This window comes from Leucoraja erinacea, chromosome 16, assembly GCF_028641065.1.
Source record: "Leucoraja erinacea ecotype New England chromosome 16, Leri_hhj_1, whole genome shotgun sequence".
Lineage (NCBI taxonomy): Eukaryota > Metazoa > Chordata > Chondrichthyes > Rajiformes > Rajidae > Leucoraja > Leucoraja erinaceus.
Genome location: NC_073392.1, coordinates 3,139,431 through 3,165,988, shown reverse-complemented (window position 1 = coordinate 3,165,988; position 26,558 = coordinate 3,139,431). Strand labels below are relative to the sequence as shown.

The following is a 26,558-nucleotide window of genomic DNA, read 5'->3' as shown; positions in this document are numbered from 1 at the left end:
CTATCCCAGTCTTTCTTCATAAGACAGTCCTGACATCCCAGGAATCAGTCTGGTGAACCGTCTCTGCACTCCCTCTATGGCAATAATGTCCTTCCTCAGATTTGGAGACCAAAACTGTACGCAATACTCCAGGTGTGGTCTCACCAAGACCCTGTACAACTGCAGTAGAACCTCCCTGCTCCTATACTCAAATCCTTTTGCTATGAAAAATTCTTACCTGCAGCAGCACAACAGAATATGTAAACATAGTACACTGTAAACATAGAAACATAGAAAATAGGTGCAGGAGGAGGCCATTTGGCCCTTCGAGCCAGCACCGCCATTCATTGCGACCATGGCTGATCGTCCCCAATCAATAACCCGTGCCTGCCTTCTCCCCATTTCCCTTGACTCCACTAGCCCCTAGAGCTCTATCTAACTCTCTCTTAAATCCATCCAGTGACTTGGCCTCCACTGCCCTCTGTGGCATAGAATTCCACAAATTCACAACTCTCTGGGTGAAAAAGTTTTTTTCTCACCTCGGTCTTAAATGGCCTCCCCTTTATCCTAAGACTGTGGCCCCTGGTTCTGGAATCCAGAAATCAGAGGTGCAATGGGACTTAGTGTTTAAGAAGGAACTGCAGATGCTGGAAAATCGAAGGTACACAAAAATGCTGGGGAAACTCGGCGGGTGCAGCAGCATCTATGGAGCGAAGGAAAAAGGCAACGTTTCGGCCTGAAACGTTGCCTTTTTCCTTCGCTCCATAGATGCTGCTGCACCCGCCGAGTTTCCCCAGCTTTTTTGTGTAGCACTGTGCAATGGGACTTGATTAGATTCTTGTTTAGTGTGGCTTTTAAATCATGTAATGTGTTTTTGAACATAATTTATAATGCTCATAAGTAATTTACTAAGCTTTTATTAGTATTTTAAGGTGTTTTTATAGGCAATATATTTTATGTAATGTCGTCTCTTGTCTGGTCCTCGAGTCTGAATCTGAATTCAAGTTTAATAATAATACAGTACATTTATTCACAATTGACAAAAGGGCCTCATTCTGCTCCTATCACTTATGGCCTGGTGAATACAAAAATGAATGCAAAATGGAAGGCACTGTCACCCGGCTACCAGATGCATTACGACTGCACCTCTGCCGCAGCGAGCAGTGTCGGGCTTTGATTCCAGTTAAAGTTGCGGGTGAAACAACAGCAGCTGACCAGGAGCCAAGTTGGAATTCTGCCAGCGAAGGCTTCAAAGGTTTATAGCCCCCCGTTTGGAAAGCCTACATGAATAGCTTCGAACAGAGCAAGACTTAAAACAACAAAGTGTTTAATACTTTGCACATTGACAAGGCGTGTATTCACAACTGACAAAAGACCCAGAGTGCTGGAATAACTCAGTGGGTCAGGCAGCATCTGTGGAGAACATGGATAGGTGACGTTTCACAGAGTGCTGGAGTAACTCAGTGGGTCAGGCAGCACCTGTGGAGAACATGGATAGGTGACGTTTCACAGAGTGCTGGAGTAACTCAGCGGGTCAGGCAGCATCTATGGAGCTAAGGAAATAGGCAACGTTTCGGGTCGAAACCCTTACGGGTTTCGGCCCGAAACGTTGCCTATTTCCAGAAGGATTTCGGCCCGAAACGTTGCCTATTTCCTTAGCTCCATAGATGCTGCTGCACCATAACTGAGTGGGTCAGGCAGCATCTGTGGAGAACATGGATAGGTGACGTTTCACAGAGTGCTGGAGTAACTCAGTGGGTCAGGCAGCATCTGTGGAGAACATGGATAGGTGACGTTTCACAGAGTGCTGGAGTAACTCAGCGGGTCAGGCAGCATCTGTGGAGAACATGGATAGGTGACGTTTCACAGAGTGCTGGAGTAACTCAGCGGGTCAGGCAGCATCTGTGGAGAACATGGATAGGTGACGTTTCACAGAGTGCTGGAGTAACTCAGCGGGGTCAGGCAGCATCTGTGGAGAACATGGATAGGTGACGTTTCTGGTCGAGGCAATTGACAACGGGCGGCACGGTGGCGCAGCAGGTAGAGCTGCTGCCTCACGGCGCCAGAGACCCGGGTTCGATCCCGACCTCGGCTGCTGTCTGTGTGGAGTTTGCACGTTCTCCCAGTGACAACGTGGGTTTCCTCCGGTCTCTTCCCACATCCACATTTTATAGGTTAACCAGGCCCTCTGTAAATTGCCCCTGGTGTGTCGGGAGTGGATGAGAAAGTGGGATCACATAGAACTAGTGTGGGCGGGCGATCGATGGTCGGAGGAAGGTTCAAAACTAAAACAGTGCCGCACTTTAATCCCAGTTAATGTTACATGGAGCAGAGGTGGAAGACCAACACTACGTCCAGATCCCAGCTGGAGATCAGCCAGTGAAGAAGGCATTACAAGATGCTGGCCCATGTTAGGAAAGCCTTATGAATAGTTTCACACAGAAGGCAAGCTGCAGCAATGTTACAAAATTTTGAGATTAAAAAAATCAAGTCTGCAATTTATCCCATCAGATAAAGCATAACAATAAGTTTAATTTGACACCAAATTCACTTTCATATCTCAAGTATTAAAAAAGTTATGACCATTTTCATACTCGGAAATTAGCATCTTGTTCCCTATTGATTTTCAATGGACATTACAAAAAAGCTGTGATCTTGGATAATCAAAAGCCCATTTCTTAAGGAAAGATTAACATTTTTAAATAGCCTAAGTGTCCAAAGATTATTCACAAATAATTCACAATATAACATGATTTTTATATCTAATTTACATTAATTTATAGGCCAAATGGAAGGAATTTAGTGTTCAATTGCTGTAAATAAATGCCCATTTAAATCGGCTTTCTAGTGGGTTCATGTGGAACGCGCTGGTTTAGAACGTAGACATAGCGCTGGATTAGTGCCCTCAAATGCCGAGAAAAATACTGCGGGATATAAAAAGCCCAAAATGAGCTACTCGCTATAGATAACTTGATATATAGGGTTATATATATGCCCCATTTAATGTAAAAATAAGGTACATACCTTTAATTGTTTGCTCTATAAAACCCTGGGGCTGCGAGAGGTTGCGGAATGAAACAGTAATTTTAAAACTATTAGAACTATATTATCGAGGCCTATAAAACTAATAATACCTTTTGCGACCGGGTCTTGCAGCGATTTTTCGTTAATGATTTACTAGGCTGAACATGTGCGATTAGTACAGCCTAGTAAAAATCGCGTTTTAAACCCGCCCCCTCCAAACTGCGCCAAAATCGCCGACATGGCTGAGGGCAGATTCCCAATGACGATCCAGGTAGGTTTTGTAACATACATACAAGCTGTTAAACAAAGGACCACTCAAAACTCCACACAGTGACAAGGAGTATATCTGTGAACAAGGACCGAGTTGAAAGATCTGTAACATTTTAAGCCCCTGTCCCACTTAGGAGACCTAAACAGCAACCTCTGGTGACCTTGCCCGCCACCCAAGGTTTCCATGAGGTCACCGGAGGTTTTGGTCACTCTCTCTGATGGTGGAAAGTGGTTTCCGTGTGGTCGAGGCTTCACCTAGGTTGCTGCTATTTTTTCATCATGATTAAAACCGGCCTCGACTAAAAATAGGTTGCCGTTTTAAAAATCGATCATTTTTTAGTCGCAGGTCTAGTCTAAGCCGGGATTTCTTCATAGTTGAGGAAGGTTTTCAACACGTGCGTGGGGGGTGGTAGGAGGTTGCAGGTCGCCCCAAGTGAATGATAATGAAATTTGGTGTAGCCGCTTACCTGGGGCACTCCCAGCCAGTCGTCAGCCTGCTGCATCGCCTCACGTGCGTTGTCCACTGGTTTGGCCGTGTCCCAAATTTCCCAGTCTGGGCACAAACCTGGAAGCCAACAAGGCATTGAATGATGACACCATCAGGTACACACACATAGAATGATGACACCATCAGGTACACACACATTGAATGATGACACCATCAGGTACACACACATTGAATGATGACACTATCAGGTACACACACATTGAATGATGACACCATCAGGTACACACACACACATAGAATGATGACACCATCGGGCACACACACACACATAGAATGATGACACCATCAGGTACACACACATTGAATGATGACACCATCGGGCACACACACATTGAATGATGACACTATCAGGTACACACACACATAGAATGATGACACCATCGGGCACACACACACATAGAATGATGACACCATCGGGCACACACACATAGAGTGATGACACCATCGGGCACACACACACACATAGAATGATGACACCATCGCGCACACACACATAGAATGATGACACCATCAGGTACACACACATAGAATGATGACACCATCAGGTACACACACACACATAGAATGATGACACCATCGGGCACACACACACACACATAGAATGATGACACCATCAGGTACACACACATAGAATGATGACACCATCAGGCACACACACATTGAATGATGACACTATCAGGTACACACACACATAGAATGATGACACCATCGGGCACACACACACACATAGAATGATGACACCATCGGGCACACACACATAGAATGATGACACCATCAGGTACACACACACATTGAATGATGACACCATCGGGCACACACACACACACATAGAATGATGACACCATCGGGCACACACACATTGAATGATGATGACACCATCGGGCACACACACATTGAATGATGACACCATCAGGAACAAAAACACACAGAATGATGACACCATCAGGTACACACACATTGAATGATGACACCATCGGGCACACACACACACATAGAATGATGACACCATCGGGCACACACACATTGAATGATGACACCATCGGGCACACACACACACATAGAATGATGACACCATCGGGCACACACACATTGAATGATGACACCATCGGGCACACACACATAGAATGATGACACTATCAGGTACAAACACACATAGAATGATGACACCATCAGGTACACACACATAGAATGATGACACCATCGGGTACACACACATTGAATGATGATGACACCATCGGGCACACGCACACATAGAATGATGACACCATCGGGCACACACACATTGAATGATGATAACACCATCGGGCACACACACATTGAATGATGACACTATCAGGTACAAACACACATAGAATGATGACACCATCAGGTACACACACATTGAATGATGACACCATCGGGCACACACACACACATAGAATGAACACACACCATCGGGCACACACACATTGAATGATGACACTATCAGGTACAAACACACATAGAATGATGACACCATCAGGTACACACACATTGAATGATGACACCATCAGGTACACACACATTGAATGATGACACCATCGGGCACACACACATAGAATGATGACACCATCAGGTACACACACATTGAATGATGACACTATCAGGTACAAACACACATAGAATGATGACACCATCAGGCACAAACACACATAGAATGAACACACCATCAGGTACACACACATAGAATGATGACACCATCAGGTACAAACACACATAGAATGATGACACCATCGGGCACACACACATAGAATGATGACACCATCGGGCACACACACACATAGAATGATGACACCATCAGGTACAAACACACATAGAATGATGACACCATCGGGCACACACACACACACACACACACACACACACACACACACACACACACACACACACATAGAATGATGACACCATCGGGCACACACACACATAGAATGATGACACCATCGGGCACACACACACATGGAATGATGACACTATCGGGCACACACACACATAGAATGATGACACCATCGGGCACACACACACACACACACACACACACACACACACACACACACACACACACACATAGAATGATGACACCATCGGGCACACACACACATAAAATGATCACACCATCGGGCACACACACACATAGAATGATGACACTAACAGGTACACACACATTGAATGATGACACCATCAGGTACACACACATTGAATGATGACACCATCAGGTACACACACATAGAATGATGACACCATCGGGCTCACACACACATAGAATGATGACACTATCGGGCACACACACACATAGAATGATGATACCATCGGGCTCACACACACATAGAATGATGACACTATCGGGCACACACACACATAGAATGATGATACCATCGGGCACACACACACATGGAATGATGACACTATCAGGTACACTATCAGGTACACAGGTATAGTTACAGCAGTATCTGTACACAACTATTCCACAATCTAGAATTAGCATCAACCTGGTGGGTGACACAGTGGCACAGTGGGTAGAACCACTGCCTCACAGCACCAGAGGCCCAGGTTCGATCCTGACCACGGGTGCTGTCTTGGTATATTTTCCCTGTGGCCGCGTGCGTTTCCTCCCACATTCTAAAGACGTGCGGGTTTGTAGGTTAAATGGCCTCTGGTAAATTGCCCCTAGGGTGCAGTGTGTGGGAAAGTGGGATAATGTAGAACTAGCACGAATGGGGGATTGGTGGTGAACATGGACTTGGTGGGCCGACAGGCCTTTTCCCATGCTGTTTGTCTAAACTAAATCTAGTACAATTTAAACCTAGTACAACCATATCTTGTGAACTCTTGAAAGTTAATAGACACCAAATAATTGGTTTAACCCAAGGACAGATTTTAGACATTCATTTATCCCACCATCCACCCAATTTGAAGTTCAGCTGGGCAGCATGTACAACACGGATATTGTGGGCCGAATGGCCTGTTCCTGTGCTGTACTCTTCCAGGTTCTATGTTTGATTACATAACTATGTCTAATTAATATCGGAACACTAACATCAGAACTGATCGCACCACTTTTCCACAATCAGTTGCAGGTGTTACTGTCTCTTGCTCAGAAGCGGGTAATCCGCACAGTTGGATGGAGAGGATGTTTACACTAGTGGGAGAGTCTAGGACCAGAGGTCACAGCCTCAGAATGAAAGGGTGTTCCTTTACGAAGGAGATGAGGAAGAATTTCTTCAGTCAGAGGGTGGCCAATCTGCGGAATTCTTTGCCACAGACGGCAGTGGAGGCCAAGTCAATGGATATTTTTAAGGCAGAGATAGATAGATTATTGATTAGTGCGTGTGTTAGGGGTTATGGGGAGAAGGCAGGAGAATGGGGTTAGGAGGGAGAGTTAGATCAACCATGATTGAATGGCGGAGTAGACTTGATGGGCCGAATGGCCTAATTCTGCTACTATCACGTGTGAAGATTTATGAAGAATTGGAGACCCAAGAGACTGCAGAAGCTGTAATCTTTTTCTCACAGAAGAGTTGTGAGTCTGTGGAATTTACTGCCCCATAGGGCGATGGAGGCCGGTTCTCTGGACACTTTCAAGAGAGAGCTAGATGGGGCTCTTAAAGATAGCGGAGTCAGGGGATATGGGGAGAAGGCAGGAACGGGGTACTGATTGGGGATGATCAGCCATCATCATATTGAATGGCGGTGCTGGCTCGAAGGGCCGAATGGCCTCCTCCTGCACCTATTGTCTATTGTCTATCTCGAGGAGGACACAAAGTGCTGGAGGAATCCAGCGGGTCAGGCAGCGTGTGTGGAGTTTGTCCAGCACGGTGTGGTCAACAGGGCAGTAGCAGTGGTATTGTGGTGACAGGGATGGCTAACTACACCCAGTTTGATACCTGATCAACAAGATCATGAGGGACCCCTTCCACCCCAGCGTTGGACTGTTCCAGCTGCTATGGCCAGGCAAACGCCTCCGTTGCCACGCTGTGAGAACGGAGAGGATGAGAAGGAGTTTCTTCCCACAGGCCATTAGGACTGTAAACTCCTATCTCTCCAGGGACTAACTTTACTGTGTTTAAGAAGGAACTGCAGATGCTGGAAAATCGAAAGTAGACAAAAATGCTGGAGAAACTCAGCGGGTGCAGCAGCATCGATGGAGCGAAGGAAACAGGCAACGTTTCGGGCCGAAACCCTTGGGAAATAGGCAACCTTTCGGGCCGAAACCCAAAGGGTTTCGGCCCGAAACGTTGCCTATTTCCTTCGCTCCATAGATGCTGCCGCATCCGCTGAGTTTCTCAAGCATTTTTGACTAAATTTACTGAACCATTCTACTGCCGTGTGGCATCTTTTTTAAATTGTTGTTTTTTTCCCTTTTTTCTTCCCTCCCTCAAATATGTAATATGGGAATACGTGATTCTGTTCCATTCTGTTTGTAGTTTGTTTGTTTGATTTTTTGCACAATCCGCGAGCATTGCCACTTTTCATTTCACTGCACACCTCGTAGAAACATAGACAATAGGTGCAGGAGGAGGCCGTTCGGCCCGTCGAGCCTGCACCGCCATTCAATGTGATCATGGCTGATTGTCCCCAATCAATAACCCGTGCCTGCCTTCTCCCCATATCCCTTGACTCCACTAGCCCCTAGAACTCTATCTAACTCTCTCTTAAATCCATCCAGTGACTTGGCCTCTATTGCCCTCTGTGGCAGGGAATTCCACAAATTCACAACTCTCTGGGTGAAAAAGTTTTTTCTCACCTCAGTCTTAAATGGCCTCCCCTTTATTCTAAGACTGTGTGTGGGCCCTGGTTCTGAACTCGGGACATTTCCTGCATCTAGCTTGTCCAGTCCTTTTATAATTTTATATGTTTCTATACGATCCCCCCCCCCCCTCATCCTTCTAAACTCCAGTGAATACAAGCCTAGTCCTTTCAATCTTTCCTCACATGACAGTCCCGCCATCCCAGGGATCAATCTCGTGAACCTACGCTGCACTGCCTCAATCACAAGGATGTCCTTCCTCAAATTAGGAGACCAAAACTGGACACAATACTCCAGATGTGTATGTGGCAAATAAACTTGACCAGCTGCCTACCTGGAGCACAGCTGTCGACCAAGGCACCCAGAGCCTTTCCATCTTTCCAGTCTTTGCTGAAGTTGGTGATGGGCAAGTCGGGCAGCTTGTTCTGAATCCAGCCCAGCAGACGCTGCTTGGGCGTCTGCTTCTTGGCATCTTCAGCTCCCTCGTCGTCCCAGACTGGCATGGAGATGGAGTAGTGAAGGATCAGCGTCCATATTAGTCCCAGGATGAGCTTCAGGTTTCCGTCCACAATCGCCTTGCTGTCTGAAGAAGCAAAAACACAGACACCAGTTAATCAGGGCACGGAGAGGCTCATAAATTAGGCCATTCGGCCCATCAAATCTGCACCCCCATTCAATCACGTCAGATCTATCTCTCCCTCCTAACCCCATTCCCCTGCCTTCTACACCCATACTAATCAAGAATCTATCTAACTAAAATAATTAAAAATATCCACTGACTTGACCTCCACAGCCGGCTGTGTGAAATAATTCCACAGATTCACCACCCTCTGACTAAAGAGATTTCTCCTCATCTCCTTCTTAAAGGAACATCCTTTAATTCTGAGGCTATGGACTCGAGTCATAGACTCTCCCATTAGTGGAAACATCCTCTGACATGTACTAATCAAGAACATGTCTATCTCTGCCTTAAAAATATCCATGGGAGTTTTGTGGCAAAGAATTCCACAGATTCACCACCCTCTGGCTAAAGAAATTTCTCCTCCCTCACCTGTCCCACTAAAGGGCCTATCCCACTTGGCGATTTTTTTGGCGACTGCCGGCTTCATATCAGGGTCGCCAAAAGATTTTGAACGTTTCAAAATACAGCAGCGACAAAAAAATGTTGCTACACCGCCATACAATGTGATCATGGCTGACCATCCCCAATCAGTACCCCGTTCCTGCCTTCTCCCCATATCCCCTGACTCCACTATCTTTAAGAGCCCTATCTAGCTCTCTCTTGAAAGTATCCAGAGAATCGGCCTCCACCGCCCTCTGAGGCAGAGAATTCCACAGACTCACAACTCTCTGTGAGAAAAAGTGTTTCCTCGTCTCCGTTCTAAATGGCTTACCCCTTATTCTTAAACTGTGTGGCCTCTGGTTCTGGACTCCCCCAACATTGGGAACATGTTTCCTGCCTCTAGTGTGTCCAAGCCCTTAACAATCTTATATGTTTCAATGAAGTACCCTCTCATCCTTCTAAACTCCAGAGTGTACAAGCCCAGCCGCTCCATTCTTCTCAGCATATGACAGTCCCGCCATCCCGGGAATTAACCTGGTGAACCTACGCTGCACTCCCTCAATAGCAAGAATGTCCTTCTTCAAATTAGGGGACCAAAACTGCACACAATACTCCAGGTGCGGTCTCACTAGGGCTCTGTACAACTGCAGAAGGACCTCTTTGCTCCTGTACTCGACTCCTCTTGTTATAAAGGATTTTTGAAGGGGACCAAAACTGCACACAATACTCCAGGTGTGGTCTCACTGGGGCCCTGTACAATACATCTCCTTTAAACTTTGCCCCTCTCCACTAAGACACAAGTCTTCCGCTGTAACGATGAGTCATGTCGCAATATTTATCCAGGCCATTGTTTAAAGAATGAGTTTGATAATAATGGCCCAGCAGGCGCAGTTTTCACCCCGCCCCTCCATGCGAGTACTGCTCTTGCAGGTAAAGTACCGTCTTCAAATATTTCCACTGAAACCAAAACTGACATGTGCTTTGTTAACTAATGTCTCGTGGGCTTTCAGAAATTCTTTTAAACGACAAAATTATGGTTATTTTGGGAAATAGCCAAAAGCAAGGTGGAAAATTACACTTGAAAACCTGGCCTCTTATTTGTAATGGCCAGCAGGTGCGTTTACTTGTGTTTTATATACTACCAAACTAAATTTAGACGGACACAAAGTATTACCATTTGCAAAGGTTTAAAATCCAGCCTTAGAACGCTTGTTAAACATAATCACACCAAGGACAATATTATGTGTTTGATCCACAAGCAGCACATTTGGCCTTGATCTATGTTTGAGAAGATTCTGCTTCCTAATGTAAATGTAAATGCGTGCCACAAAGTTGCAATCAGGTCAACATCGTTCTTGTAGACAGGTCAGATGATCTTAGTCACAGTTCGATACATAGAAAATAGGTGCAGGAGTAGCCCTTTCGGCCCTTTGAGCCAGCACCGCCATTCAATATGATCATGGCTGATCTTCCAGAATCCTGCTTTCTTCCCATATCCCTCGATTTCGTTAGCCCCAAGAGCTAAATCTAAAGGGCCTGTCCCACATGGTGATTTTTTAAAAAGCAGCACTTAAAATGTTGGGGCCTCCTTCTGGGAATAACCGTATCATAACACAGACACTAGAAGTCTCAACAATAATAGTCCTTATCAATGGCTCCTATTCAGCTCAAAACATGAGTAGTACACCGATTATTCTCCAAAAGCTGGAATGTGATATTAGTTTAGAGATACGGCACGAAAGCAGGCCCTTCGGCCCACCGAGCCCATGCCCACCAGCGATCCCCGCACACTAACACTATCCTACACACACTAGGGACAATTTACATTTATACCAAGCCAATTAACCCACAAATCTGCACGTCTTTGGAGAGTGGGAGGAAACCGGAGCACCCGGAGAAAACCCACGCAGGTCACGGGGAGAACGTACAAACTCCTTAGAGACAGCGCCCGTAGTCAGGATCAAACCCGGGTCTCTGGCTATGGATGGCACCTTCCCCTCAGCTAACAGTGTACCATTCCACATTTCCTTGATCAACCTCTGCTTTGATCTGTCATTTTCACATTTTATCCTTCCATATCTCTAGTCTCCCTCTCCCCTGACTCTCAGTCTGAAGAAGAGTCTCGACCCGAAACGTCACCCATTCCTTCTCTCCAGAGATGCTGCCTGTCCCCGCTGAGGTACCACAGCATTTCGTGTCTATCTGCACGATGGCGCAGCGGCAGATTCGCTGCCTCACAACGCTTGCAGCGCCAGAGACCCGGGTTCGATCCCGACTACGGGCGCCGTCTGTACGGAGTTTGTACGTTCTCCCCGTGACCTGCGTGGGTTTTCTCCGAGATCTTCGGTTTCCTCCCACACTCCAAAGACGTGCAGGTTTATAGGTTAATTGGCTTGGCATAAATGTAAAAATGTCCCCAGTGTGTGTAGGATAGTGTTAGTGTGCAGGGATCGCTGGTCGGCACGGACTCGGTGGGCCGAAGGGCCTGTTTCCGCGCTGTATCTCTAAACTAAACTAAAACTAACGCGATTCTTTCACTGGGAAGCAGTGCAGGCAGCTCCAGCAGGGAACGTCGTATAGATTTCCGCACATCCAGCAGGAATGCGAGCCACATTCCACTCTTGTAATTGAGACATTACCTCAAGCATCAAGTCAATATTGGACCATGTATTCAACATGTGCAGTGAAGGAGAAGTCCTGCAAACCTCAGACTGCAACTTGCGGCGCCGAAACTGCAAATGCTGAATGTATTCATCGCCGAGATGAAAGGAGGGATTTTGGAGAGGGTAATTTTTTTTAGTTTAGAACAGCACGCAAACAGACCCTTCGGCCCAGCGAGTCCGCGCAGACCAGCGATCCCCACACAGCAACACTATCCTACACACACTAGGGACAACTTACATTTACACCAATTAACCCACAAACCTGTACGTCTTTGTGGAGTGTGGGAGGAAACCAAAGACCTCGGAGAAAACCCACGCAGGTCACGGGGAGAACGTGCAAACTCCGTACAGACAGCACCCGTAGTCGGGATCGAACCCGGGTCTCAAGCACTGTGAGGCAGCAACTCTACCGCTGCGCCACCGTGCATTCGTCAACACTTCCTTTCCTTTTAACAACCGTGAGGTTCTAAGTGTCTGACCTCAACTAGCTTAATAGATTGCAGCGTTTTCCTGATTCCCCATCAGGCGGACTGGTCAGTCTCGAGCCTTTTTATCCTCTCCAGAGGTGGGACGTTGCGTTGCAGGTGAGACTTGTGCTTCCGTTGACGGTGATTTGTGTGTTTGCAGCATTGGTTGGGCATCAGTGGGGTTGCCAGAAGACAAGTTGTCTCGACTTGAATTGCATGCCTGAACACTAGACCTAACCTGAGTGAGGCTCAGTATCCTGACCAGCAACAGCTCTGCCCAGGACAGGAAGGCTCTGCAGAGAGTAGTGCATCTCCTGGTGCAGGACCTATACACCAGGAGCTGCAGATCTAGAGCCAGCAACATTATGGGGGACCCCTACCCCCCCAGCAACGGACTGTTCCAACTGCTACGGTCAGGCAAGCGCCTCCGCTTTCACGCTGCGGAAACAGAGAGGATGAGACAGAGTTTCTTCCCACAGCCCGTCAGGACTGTAAACTCTGATCTCACTAGGGCGTTGTGTCTGCTGTTGTGTCTTTAAAAAAAAATGTAAATACTGGTTCTGGTCTGTACAGTTGTTTTGCACAATCCCGCAGGCATTGCCACTTTCATTTCACTGTACATCTTGTATGTGCATGTGACAAATAAAGTTGACTTGACTTCCGCGCTGAATCTCTAAACAAAACTAAAAACACTAAATGCAAGTTTTGAGGATTTGAAGACTGTGGATAAAAGTTAGCCTTGAGGGCTGCGTCTGCATTTCCAGACTATTTGACCATCCAAGGCCAAATCCAAGCTGTGCTGCACAAGGAGGGGTGTAAACTACCCAAGCGAAATACGAGGTGCTGCTCCTCCAGTTAAAGGGCCTGTCCCACTGTACGAGGTAATTCACGAGTTCTCCCGAGTTTTCCCCTGATTCGAACTCGGAGAATGTCCGTAGCGGGTCCGTAGGAGTTCGTGGATGTCCCGTAACGGCTCGTACAAGTAAAAAGTAAAAAAGTATTTTTTCCACTCGTGGACATTTTTCACAGTGTTGAAAAAAACGTCACAAGTTTACCGGATTTCCCGAGTACCTACCATTACTTGTACGAGCCGCTACGGGACATCCACGAACTCCTACGGTCCCGCTACGGACATTCTCCGAGTTCGAATCAGGGGAAAACTCGGGAGAACTTGTGAATTACCTCGTACAGTGGGACGGGGGGCTTTACGGTGGGACTCACTCTGGCCATGGAGGAGGTAATTAAACACATCACTATTTTGTACCTTAATGCAAAAAGTAGCACCTGATTTATTCGCAACTTCTCCAAGGCAAGAGAGCGAAATGTTTTCACTCCAATGCTGTGATTGTGTCGAATCTCTCGTGGTAACGTCTGCAGAATACAATCTTATCTTTGCTCTTTGATTAAGCTTGGAATACAATTAAATGTTAGCAAAACAGACCGTATCAGCGAAAATTTTGCAGCCGAGATGGTGATAATACACACACACCAGCTACTGATTTGATAAATACTTAACCCTCGGCCTTCAACTGGTCAACACAGTGATGCAGCTGTGGAGCTGCTGCCTCACAGCACCAAGTTCCAACCTGACCTCGGATGCTGTCTGTGAGGAGTTTGCACGTTCTCCCCGTGACTGCGTGGGATTCCTCCCACATCTAAAAGACGTGCGGGTTTGCAGGTTAATTTTTAGGTTATGGTAAAAATACAGCCGCAGAAACAGGGCTTTAAATGTAAATACTGGTTCTGTTCTGGCCCATTGAGTCTGCACCGACCAGCGATCAACACACAGACACAGACACAGACACAGACACAGACACAGACACACACACACACACACACGCTAGGGACAATTTTTTACATTCACACCAATCCTATTAACCTACAAACCTGTACGTCTTTGGAGTGTGGGAGGAAACTGAAGATCTCAAGAAAAACCCGCGTAGGTCATGGGGAGAACGTGCAAACTCCGTACAGACAGCGCCCGTAGTCGGGATCGAACCCGGGTCTCTGGCGCTGTGAGGCAGCAGCTCTACTGCTGCGCCACCGTGCCACCCAGTTGGCCCACCGCAAATTGCCTCCTTGTGTGTAAGGAGTGGATGAGCAAGTGGGATAACAGAGAACATAGTGTGTACGGGTGATCGATGGTCGGAGTGGACTTGGTGGGCCGAAGGGCCTGTTCCCTTCAATCGATCAAAACTAGTATTGTCTCCATTTTTCAGCCATCCTCACATCTGAAAGTGTTTAAACAGGCAAATATTTGGCTACATCGAGACTTCCAAATTCCACCCACCTCCATCAATGGTTTGTGAAAACTCCAAACAAAAAAAATCTTCAACCTTGTGCATATCTACACCATGCAGTGTGAAAATAGTTGAAATTCCTCAAGAAAACGGCAGAAAGAATTTAACCCATCAATGAGCTGTGGAAACTGCTGAACAATAGGATCTTTGCTGCTGCAGACGGTCTGGGAACTTGTGTTCGGTTCCCACCTAACTGCCCCGACAGATCAGAGCACCACCTGAATATTGTAACCATAGCAAGCAAATTATTTACCTGCACGCCCGACCGGATCTGCCAAAGACTTGAAAATGAATTCACCTTCAGGCTATCCTTCAGAAATCCTTTATAACAAGAGGAGTCGAGTATAGGTTTATAACAAGAGGAGTCGAATATAGGAGCAAAGAGGTCCTTCTGCAGTAGTACAGGGCCCTAGTGAGACCACACCCGGAGTGTTGTGTGCAGTTTTGGTCCCCTAATTTGAGGAAGGACATTCTTGCTATTGAGGGAGTGCAGCGTAGGTTCACCAGGTTAATTCCCGGGATGGCGGGACTGTCATATGCTGAGAGAATGGAGCGGCTGGGCTTATAAACTCTGGAGTTTAGCAGGATGAGAGGGTATCTTATTGAAACATATAAGATTGTTAAGGGCTTGGACATGCTGGAGGCAGGAAACATGTTCCCCATGTTGGGGGAGTCCAGAACCAGGGGCCACAGTTTAAGAATAAGGGGTAAGCCATTTAGAACGGAGATGAGGAAACACTTTTTCTCACAGAGAGTTGCGAGTCTGTGGAATTCTCTGCCTCAGAGGGCGGTGGAGGCAGGTTCTCTGGATGCCTTCGAGAGAGAGCTAGATAGGGCTCTTAAAAATAGCGGAGTCAGGGGATATGGGGAGAAGGCAGGAACGGGGTACTGATTGGGGATGATCAGCCATGATCACATTGAATGGCGGTGTTGGCTCGAAGGGATCGTACCCGAGTCTCTGGCGCTGTGAGGCAGCAACTCTACCGCTGCGACACCGTGCCGCCCTTGTGAAAGACGCTACAACTTTTTGCGCGACTGAGGAGACGACTCACGGAGAGTGCCGGCGAACTAGTCGCCTGTAGTTGCCTGAAAAATCGTCTAAGTGGGACAGGCCCATTGGGATATTCACAAAGCGCTGGAGTAATTCAACATCTCTGCCTGACCCGCTGAGTCGCTCCAGCATTTTGTGCCGATCTTCGGTGTAAACCAGTGCCTGCAATTCCCTGCTACACACGGAGCTATTCACAGATGTCCAATGCATTGTGTCTGCAGCTTGCAGCTTCTGCAATATTCTGTGTTCTATGCCAACCCAGGCAAGACCGGTAACAAACTAGGTCAGGCAGCGTGAGAAAAGTGAGCCAGTCCTCCAGGTATCAATTTGCCCCATCCCCCAACGAGAAATTCTGATCATTCCACCCATTCCTCTGGATATCCCCTTTCACACACGTTTCACAGATGGAGTTTTTTTTGCCAAGTCTCAAATCTCAAACTGCAGTGACACGAGACAGTGAATTAGACAATAGACAATAGGTGCAGAAGTAGGCCATTCGGCCCTTTGAACCAGCACCGCCATTCAATTTGATCATGGCTGATCATCCCCAATCAGTACCCCGTTCCTGCCTTCTCCCCATATCCCCTGACTCCGCTATCTTTAAGAGCCTCTCTTGAAAGCATCCAGAGAACCAGCCTCCACCGCCCTCTGAGGCAGAGAATTCCACAGTCATTGTTATGGAGTCATACAACAAGGACAAAGGCCATTCGGCCCTACTTGCCATTGCCAACCAACATGCCCCATCCACACTCGTGCCACCTGCCCGCGTTTGGCTCAATATCCCTCGCAACCTCCCCAAAAATAATTCTCCCGAAGATTTAAGAGACACGGACTTGGGATTGAACCTTTGACCAGGAACATGCCCCCAAAAGAGATGCTCAGTTTTGGTGAAGGTGGACAAAAATGCTGGAGAAACTCGGCGGGTGAGGCAGCATCTATGGAAGCGAAGGAATAGGTGACGTTTCTGGTCGAGACCCTTGCGATCGCCAAGCCTACGCTTGGTCTCACCGATGTAGAGCAGTTGACACCTAGAGCAGCGGATGCAATAGAGGAGGTTGGAGGAGGTGCAGGTGAACCTCTGCCTCACCTGGAAAGTTTTGGTGAAGTCACTATTGCAATTCGCGTTCTATCGACCAGCCTGAATACGGTTCAGAGCCCAACATAGCAGCCGAGTACTTTGGTCAATATTTGTTTAAAATTCATGATAATAGCAGATGCAACACAGTTGGCGAGGTGGAAAGTTGTCCACACTTGATTGGAGCAGCGGTAGAGTTGCTGCCTCACAGCGCCAGAGACCCAGGTTCCATCCCGACTACGGGTGCTGACTGTACGGAGTTTGCACGTTCTCCCCGTGGCCTGCATGGCTTTCCTCCGGGCGCTCCGGTTTCCTTCCACACTCCAAAGATGTACAGGTCAGCAGGTTAATTGGCTTCGGTAAAAAACTGTAAATTGTCCCTAACGTGTGTCGGATAGTGTTGGGGATCGCTGGTCGGCGCGGACTCGGTGGGCTGAAGGGCCAGACTCCGTGCTAAACTGAAATAAACTGCAACGTAACATCCCAACTTTTATACCCAATGCACCGATGAAGGACAATGTGTCAAATATACGTTGCATCTAACGTTCCAGTTACCACCACATTAGTTGGTGCGCTGGGCCGTTAGACATTCTCTGTTGAGAGAAATATGACTTTGTTTTGCCTTGTGGGGGAAACAAGGTGCCAACTTTCCAGCCAGTGTGCATAATAAAGCCTTTACTCCAGTTAAATTGCCCATGAATAGTACTGAAGCATTTAATGCTCCATCCCTTCTTCCTATGGACATAAGCACCGACACAAATGTGTGCGTTTAGTTTAGTTTTGTTTCGCACGGAAACAGGCCCTTCGGCCCACCGAGTCTTTACAAACTATCCTAAACACACCAGGGACAATTTACTCTTAGACCAAGCTGATTAATAGACAATAGACAATAGGTGCAGGAGCAGGCCATTCGGCCCTTCGAGCCAGCACTTCCATTCGATGTGATCATGGCTGATCATCCCCAATCAGTACCCCGTTCCTGCCTTCTCCCCATATTCCCTGACTCCGCTATTTTTAAGAGCCCTATCTAACTCTCTCTTGAAAGCATCCAGAGAACCGGCCTCCACCGCCCTCTGAGGCAGAGAATTCCACCGGCTCACCACTCTCTGTGAGAAAAAGTGTTTCCTCGTCTCCGTTCCAAATGGCTTAAATGGATTAACCGACCAACCTGCACAACTTTGGAAACCAAAGGTCTCGGAGGAAACCCACGCGGGTCACGGTGAGAACGTCCAAACTCCGTACAGACAGCGCCCGTAGTCGGGATCGAACCCGGGTCCGTGGCGCTGTGAGGCAGCAACTCTACCGCTGCGCCACCGTGCTGCCCAGGCCACTTCTGAATATTCTTCCATAAAATTGCCGAGGATTTTGTGACGTTGTGTGGGTTACCTTGAATAAAACGCTTGGGGAGTGAGGGTAGAGTAAGGGGCGGCACGATGGTGCAGCTGGCAGAGTTGCTGCCTCACAGCGCCAGTGACCCGGGCTCCACCCTAACCATGGGTGCGGTGGAGTTTGCACGCTCCCCCCGTGTCCGGATGGTTTCCCCCAGGTGCTCCGTTTTCCCCCCTCATCCCAAAGGCGAGCGGGTTTGTAGATTAATAGGCCTCTAGAAATGTCCCTAGTGCGCAGGAAACCAGCAGCTGAGAAACACGTGGCAAGTGGCGGCAATGGTAGAGTTGCTATATCACACGCCGGAGTCCTGGGTTCGATCCTGACTACCGGGTGCTGTCTGTGTGGGTTTGCTCCGGGTGCTCCAGTTTCCTCCCACATCCCAAAGACGTTGAGGTTTGTCAGTTAATTGGCTTCTGTAAAATTGTTCTGAATAAGTAGGATAGAACTAGTGTGATCGCTGGGCAACGCGGTGGGCTGAAGGGCCTGTTTCCACGCTCTAGTTGAGTACAGGAGCAAAGAGGTCCTTCTGCAGTTGTACAGGGCTCTAGTGAGACCACACCTGGAGTATTGTGTGCAATTTTGGTCCCCTGATTTGAGGAAGGATATTCTTGCTATTGAGGGAGTGCAGCGTAGGTTTACAAGGTTAATTCCCGGGATGGCGGGACTGTCATATGCTGAGAGAATGGAGCGGCTGGGCTTGTATACTCTGGGGTTTAGAAGGATGAGAGGATATCTTATTGAAACATATAAGATTATTAAGGGTTTGGACACACTAGGGGAAGGAAACATGTTCCCGATGTTGGGGGAGTCCAGAGCCAGGGGCCACAGTTTAAGAATAAAGGGGTGAGCCATTTAGAACGGAGATGAGGAAACACTTTTCCTCACAGAGAGTTGTGAGTGTGGAATTCTCTGCCTCTGAGGGCGGTGGAGGCCGGTTCTCTGGATACTTTCAAGGGAGAGTTAGATGAGGCTCTTAAAGATAGCGGAGTCAGGGGATACGGGGAGAAGGCAGGAACGGGGTACTGATTGTGGATGATCAGCCACGATCACATTGAATGGCGGTGCTGGCTGGAAGGGCCGAATGGCCGACTCCTGCCCCTATTGTCTATTGTCTATCAAGCTATAAAACTCATGGCAAGACTTTTTTCACAGAATGGAGAAGTTATTGCTGGTGTGTAAATGTAATGAACTCTCAGCACCAACTACAGTAGTCCCTGTTGTACCACCTCATGTACCAGAGACTCACAGGCCACCTTTTCCAAATAAACCTCCCCATTAATCACGCAACATAAACAGTGCTTTGTTGCAGCAGAATGCTTCAAACACACGTTCTACTATTTCGTTCAGCACACAAGCAAATATATTAATGATTGCACCATCCAGTCATTGTACGTTTAATATGAATATCAGTCGCTGGTGTGGACGGCCGCCATTACCTAGGGGGCCAAGACAGGCAGTGACCACTTTAACACTTCCCACACTGGGTGCCCATCATAAACTCCCCTTCCCGTTCCAACCACGAGAGGAATAGATCGGGTAGATGCACAGAGTCTCTTGCCCAGAGTAGGGGAATCGAGGACCAGAGGACATAGGTTCAAGGTGAAGGGGAGAAGATTTAGTAGGAACCCGAGGGGTAACCTTTTCACACAGAGGGTGATGGGTGTATGGAACAAGCTGCGTGAAAAAAAAAAGTTCTTCTCATCTCGAGGAGGTAGTGGGTGAGATTAGTAGGAACCCAAGGGGTACCTTTTCTCACAGAGGGTGGTGGGTGTATGGAGGAGGTAGTTGAAGCTGGGACTATCCCAACGTTTAAGAAACAGTTAGACAGGACAGGTTTGGAGGGATATGGACCAAGCGCATTGTTGGTCCATATGGACATTGTTGGCCAGTGTGGGCAAGTTGGGCCGAAGGGCCTGTTTCCACACTGTATCACTCTGTGACTCTGTGACCTGTTTAAACCTGCATCTGCAGTTCCTTCTATACAGAGATGCTGCCCGTCCTGCTGAGTTACTCCAACATTTTGTGTCTATCTACAGTCCCTCCCACCCACACTGACTCCATTGTGAGAGTGAGGCCTAACGCAAGTTGGAGGAACCGCAGCTCGTATTTCACTTGGGCAGCGTACATGCCAGCGGTTTGAACATTGATTTATCCGACTTCCAGCAACCCTTGATTTCCCTCTCTCTCTCCATCCTGCCCCCTCTATGACCCGTCTGACAGCTCCCCCGATTACATTTTACTCTCTATGCAACATTATCACCTTCTGCTCAGATAACCAATGATCTATTCTACCTTGAGTTAAGTCCTCTTTGATCTCTCATTTTCACGCCTTGCCCTTCCATATCTCTCACTCTCAGTCAGAACAACCGTTTAAGAAGGAACTGCAGATGCTGGAAAAATCGAAGGTAGACAAAAATGCTAGAGACACTCAGCGGGTGAGGCAGCATCGATGGAGCGATTTAGAGACAGGTGACGTTTCGGGTCGAGACCCTTCTTCAGACTGATGGATGGGGGGGGAGGGGGGGGGGGAGATGAAAGGAAGAGGCGGGGACAGTGGGCTGTGGGAGGGCTGGGAAGGGGAGGGGATAGAGGGAGAAAGCAGGGACTACCTGAAATTGGAGAAGTCAATGTCAAACTTACTTTCTTCTTCTTGCCCCCCCCCCACCCCCACATCAGTCTGTAGAAGGGTCTCGACCCGAAACGTCACCTATTCCTTCGCTCCATAGATGCTGCCTCACCCGCTGAGTTTCTCCAGCATTTTTGTCTACCTCAGTCTGAAGAAAGTGTCTCGACCCTGAAACTAGGCACAAAATGCCGGAGTAACTCAGCGGGACAGGCAGCATCTCTGGAGAAGGGATGGGCGATGTTTCGGGTCGAGACCCTTCAGTCTGAAGAAGGGTCTCGACCCGAAACGTCACCCATTCCTTCTCTCCAGAGATGCTGCCTGTCCCGCTGAGTTGCTCCACATTTTGGGTCCATCTTCCTGCACCACCACAGGAACTTAGCGGATGGAACGGAACAGGAAGACACTTCCCGAAAACAGGAAAAGCTGCCACACACATCAAGCATTTCACAGAAGTGCTCGACTTTATTTCAAAGCATTGTTGCATCAGTTCTCGAAAACAGAAGGAAAGAAATGTTACTATGCAGAGCTAATGAGTTTTGCCCATCCTGTTTTGTAACGAAACAAAGACTTGTCCCTCCCCGGTCATTCCTCCTCCTCCCCGCTCCCGTCCGGCAGGAGGTACAGAAGCTTGACAGCGCGCACCACCAGACTCAGGAACAGCTTCTTCCCCTCTGTTATCAGGCTTCTGAACGGTCCATCCATAAGCCAGGGTACTGTCCGATTCACCTCTACCCCATTGCGGACATTGGGCTTTGTCTCTGGAACTGGTGCGTTACAATGCTGAGAACTATATCCTGCACTCTGTATCTTCCCCTTTGCTCTACCTGTTGTGCTTGAGTTTGAACTGATTGTGTCTATGTGTGGTATACCTGATCTATTTGGATAGCCTGCAGAACAAAGCTGTTCACTGTACCTCGATACACGTGGCAATAATAAGCCTAATCCTAGTTTGATAAGAGTTTGAATGATTATGTACAGTAATAATTTGAAATGATTGGACAGCCTACAAGACAAGCCTAGAAACGAGGAACTGCAGACGCTGGTTTGAAAAGAAGGACAGAGTGCTGGAGTAACTCAGCGGGTCAGGCAGCATCTCTGTAGAACGTGGATAAGTGATATTTTAGATTGAAGAAGGAGTCTGACCTGAAACGTCACCTATCCATGTTCTCCACAGATGCTGCCTGACCCGCTGAGTTACTCCAGCACTCTGTGAAACGTCACCTATCCGTGTTCTCCACAGATGCTGCCTGACCCACTCAGTTATGGTGCAGCAGCATCTATGGAGCTAAGGAAATAGGCAACGTTTCGGGCCGAAATCCTTCTGGAAATAGGCAACGTTTCGGGCCGAAACCCATAAGGGTTTAGGCCCGAAACGTTGCCTATTTCCTTAGCTCCATAGATGCTGCCTGACCCGCTGAGTTACTCCAGCACTCTGTGAAACGTCACCTATCCATTTCCTCCACAGATGTTGCCTGACCCGCTGAGTTACTCCAGCACTCTGTGTTCTGCTGTTCAATGTACCTCAGTACAGGTGACAAAAACAAACCTAAACAGAGGCCATGACCTTAAAACACCCACATCCATGTGGGAATGTGTGGAAAGCGCTCACATTTTCGTATACAGAGGCCAATCTCCAGTGAACTATCAACCCAAGTCATAGAGATGACACTTCAGAACACGAAGGACTGCATTCTCACCAGGGCGGCACGGTGGCTCAGCGGTAGAGTTGCTGCCTCACAGCGCCAGAGACCCGGGTTCGATCCCGACTACGGGCGCTGTCTTAATGGAGTTTGTACGTTCTCCCCGTGACCTGCGTGGGTTTTCTCCAGGATCTTCCGTTTCCTCCCACACTCCAAAGACGTGCAGGTTTATAGCGGATTTGGCTTGGTGTAATTGTAAAAATTAATAGTCCTTAGTGTGTGTGTAGGATAGTGTTAGTGTGCGGGGATCGCTGGTCGGCACGGACTCGGTGGGCCGAAGGGCCTGTTTCCACGCTGTACTTCTGCAGTTGTACAGAGCCCTACTGAGACCACACCTGTAGTATTGTGTGCAGTTTTGATCCCCTAATTTGAGGAAGGACATTCTTGCTATTGAGGGAGTGCAACGTAGGTTTACAAGGTTAATTCCCGGGTTGGCGGGACTGTCATATGCTGAGAGAATGGAGCGGCTGGGCTTGTGCACTCTGGAGTTTAGAAGGATGAGAGAGAGTATCTCATTGAAACATATAAGATTGTTAAGGGTTTGGACACGCTAGAGACAGGAAACATGTTCCCGATGTTGGGGGAGTCCAGAACCAGGGGCCACAGTTTAAGAATAAGGAGCAAGCCATTTAGAACGGAGACTTTTTCTCACAGAGAGTGGTGAGTCTGTGGAATTCTCTGCCTCAGAGGGCGGTGGAGGCCGGTTCTCTGGATACTTTCAAGAGAGAGCTAGATAGGGTTCTTAAAAATAGCGGAGTCAGGGGATATGGGGAGAAGGCAGGATCGGGGTACTGATTGGGGATGATCAGCCATGATCACATTGAATGGCGGTGCTTGCTCGAAGGGCCGAATGGCCTACTCCTGCACCTATTGTCTATTGTCTATTGTCTAAAACGAAACTAAGTAGTCACCCATTGACTAGCGCCTCCCGAGTTTGTGGACAATAAATGTCTCCGATGTTTTTGATGCGGACTGTTTATTGGTGTGATTAAAGAAGTCTGTGCCGGAGAAACAGAAAGGATCCTCCAGTTAAATTTACTGTTGCGGGGTTTGCCAGAGCCAGTCTCTGGCACGTCATATTTCTGCCAAGCCTTCGACAAAAGCAGCTGTGAGCAAAACCTTTTGTACCTTGTTGAAGACATTCCACGCTGGTGAAGTCACCGTTCCTGCAGGGGGGGGAGTGGCAGTGGTGATGGGCAATAAAATCCACTCACAGGCCCCTTCCTCAACCGGCCCCCAGATATATCGGCTTGTGTCAAGGACTAAACCTGCGCAAACGGTCCCTGTGCAGGGTCTAGCTAGCGCCTTGCTTTGGCGGCAAGCATCCAAAAATAGCACTTTGCAGGAGCTGAGAACAGGGCAGCATATTGAAGCGGCAGGGCCATTCCCCAAGTGGAGCATGTTTCCTCATGCTTTAAAGTATAGATTTAAAGATCTATACTCAGCGGGACAGGCAGCATCTCTGGAGAGAAGGAATGGGTGACGTTTCGGGTTCTAGACTGAAGAATGGTCTCAACCCAAAACGTCACCCAATTCCTTCTCTCCAGAGATGCTGCCTGTCCCGCTGAGTTACTCCAGCATTCTGTGTCTAGTTTCGGGTCGAGATCCTTGTACAGACTGAGAGTCGGGGAAAGGGAATCAAGAGATATAGACGGTGATGTGGAAACATATAAGACAATAGGCCATTCGGCAGCAGTAGGCCAAACTCAATAATCGTTCCAAGAAGGTTCCCCTCCTTCGAGCCCAGAGTGTACACCGCCATTCAAACTATGATCAGACAGTGGAAGGGATCTGATCATTCCAACTCAGTATCCTGTACCTGCCTTCTCTCCATAGTATCCCCCTGATACCCCCTGATCCCTTTAGCCACAAGGGCCACATCTAACTCCCTCTTAAATATAGCCAATGAACTGGCCTCAACTACCTTCTGTGGCAGAGAATTCCAGAGATTCACCACTCTCTGTGTGAAAAAAAGTTTTTCTCATGTCGGTTTTAAAGGATTTCCCCCTTATCCTTAAGCTGTGACCCCTTGTTCTAGACTTCCCCAACATCGGGAACAATCTTCCTGCATCTAGCCTGTCCAACCCCTTAAGAATGTTGTAAGTTTCTATAAGATCCCCCCTCAATCTTCCAAATTCTAGCGAGTACAAGCCGAGTCTATCCAGTCTTTCTTCATATGAAAGTCCTGACATCCCAGGAATCAGTCTGGTGAACCTTCTCTGTACTCCCTCTATGGCAATAATGACCTTCCTCAGATTTGGAGACCAAAACTGTACGCAATACTCCAGGTGTGGTCTCACCAAGGCCCTGTACAACTGCAGTAGAACCTCCCTGCTCCGAGTAGGGGTGTACGAGTCAGACCCACACAAACCAGGCTGTGACACACAGGGAAGTCTGAAGGTTCACTCAGTGAAACCTCTCACCAGAATGCAGAGAATGTTGGCTGCAGGAGTGAGAATGATATGTGATAGTGATAATCTTGCAGGGCCACACTGGGGATTTGTCCATACTCGCATTGCAGTATCCAGCGCCTGCCAAAGCTGTAACTTCTAACCCACGCCGATGTTGACACAGCAGGTGGAGTTTGCATTAACATTCCATCGGGCAGGAGTGATGAAACCCCAGCTGGCCAACTCCCAGCGACTTGTCCACCCGAGGATCTGAAACACTCCCATACATTTCACTGCCCCAAATAGGGCTGCACTACTGGTCAACCAGTGACCCAAACACAAGCCCAAATAGTTCAGAGGTTTACGAAGGAACTACAGACGCTGGGAAATGGAAGGTAGACAAAAGTGCTGGAGAAACTCAGCGGGTGCAGCAGCATCTATGGAGCGAAGGAAATAGGCGACGTTTCGGGCAGAAAACGAAGGGGAGGAGGCAGGAACGGGGTACTGGTTGGGGGTGATCAGCCATGATCACATTGAACGGCGGTGCTGGCTCGAAGGGCCGAATGGCCTACTCCTGCACCCATTCTCCCCATGACCTGCGTGGGTTTTCTCCGAGATCTTCGGTATTCTCCCACACTCCAAAGACGTGCAGGTTTGTAGGTTAATCGGCTTGGTGTATGTGTAAATTGTCCCTAGTGTGTGTGTGTGTTTGTGTGTGTGTGTGCGTGTGCGTGTGCGTGTGTGTGTGTGCGTGTGCGTGTGCGTGTAGGACGGTGTTAATGGGTGGGGATCGCTGGCCATTGCGGTTCCGGTGGGCCGAAGGGCCTGTTTCCGCGCTGTATCTCTAAACTAAACAAAAAGGAGAGCCTGGATGTTTGCTGCAATATTTCAAGACTTCTGGCAGCTTCAGCTCATCAATCAAATTTGGGGAAGAAAGTCTGTGTTGGAAACAATAGCTCGTCTCAGTTTTTAGTCTCACCGCCAGCTTAGTTTTCACATGTGCAAACAGAATGCCATTCAAACCCTTCAAATGGCGGAAAAAGGGTTGGGATTTTAACGCCTGCATCCTAAATTCCCACAACAGCATTGCCTCGATCTTGCAGCACCGAGCTGGCGAATAATCCGGGAACTAATCAAGGGCGACCGGATAGTCGAAGCCGAAGAGCAGCCCACAAATCAGATTTGTTTTCCTTCAGTTACTCTGCAGGCTATGCTGATGGAATGTGAAACGGGATTTAATGAAGTTACGAGCAACTCTGGCAAGAATGCACACACACACAGACACACACAC

At 48.0% G+C, this 26,558-nt stretch overlaps 1 protein-coding gene across 3 annotated transcripts in view; it reads right to left on the bottom strand.

The window, feature by feature from the left end:
* LOC129704464 (filamin-B) overlaps window positions 1-26,558 on the bottom strand; it is a 171,675-nt gene that overhangs the window by 98,726 nt on the left and 46,391 nt on the right. For all 3 annotated transcript variants that reach the window (XM_055647559.1, XM_055647560.1, XM_055647561.1), the window contains exons 3-4: window positions 8,878-9,126; window positions 3,741-3,838 (exon numbers count right to left, since the gene is read on the bottom strand). In XM_055647559.1, the coding sequence (XP_055503534.1) occupies window positions 3,741-3,838; window positions 8,878-9,126 (347 nt within the window). The remainder of the gene's footprint in view (window positions 1-3,740; window positions 3,839-8,877; window positions 9,127-26,558) is intronic.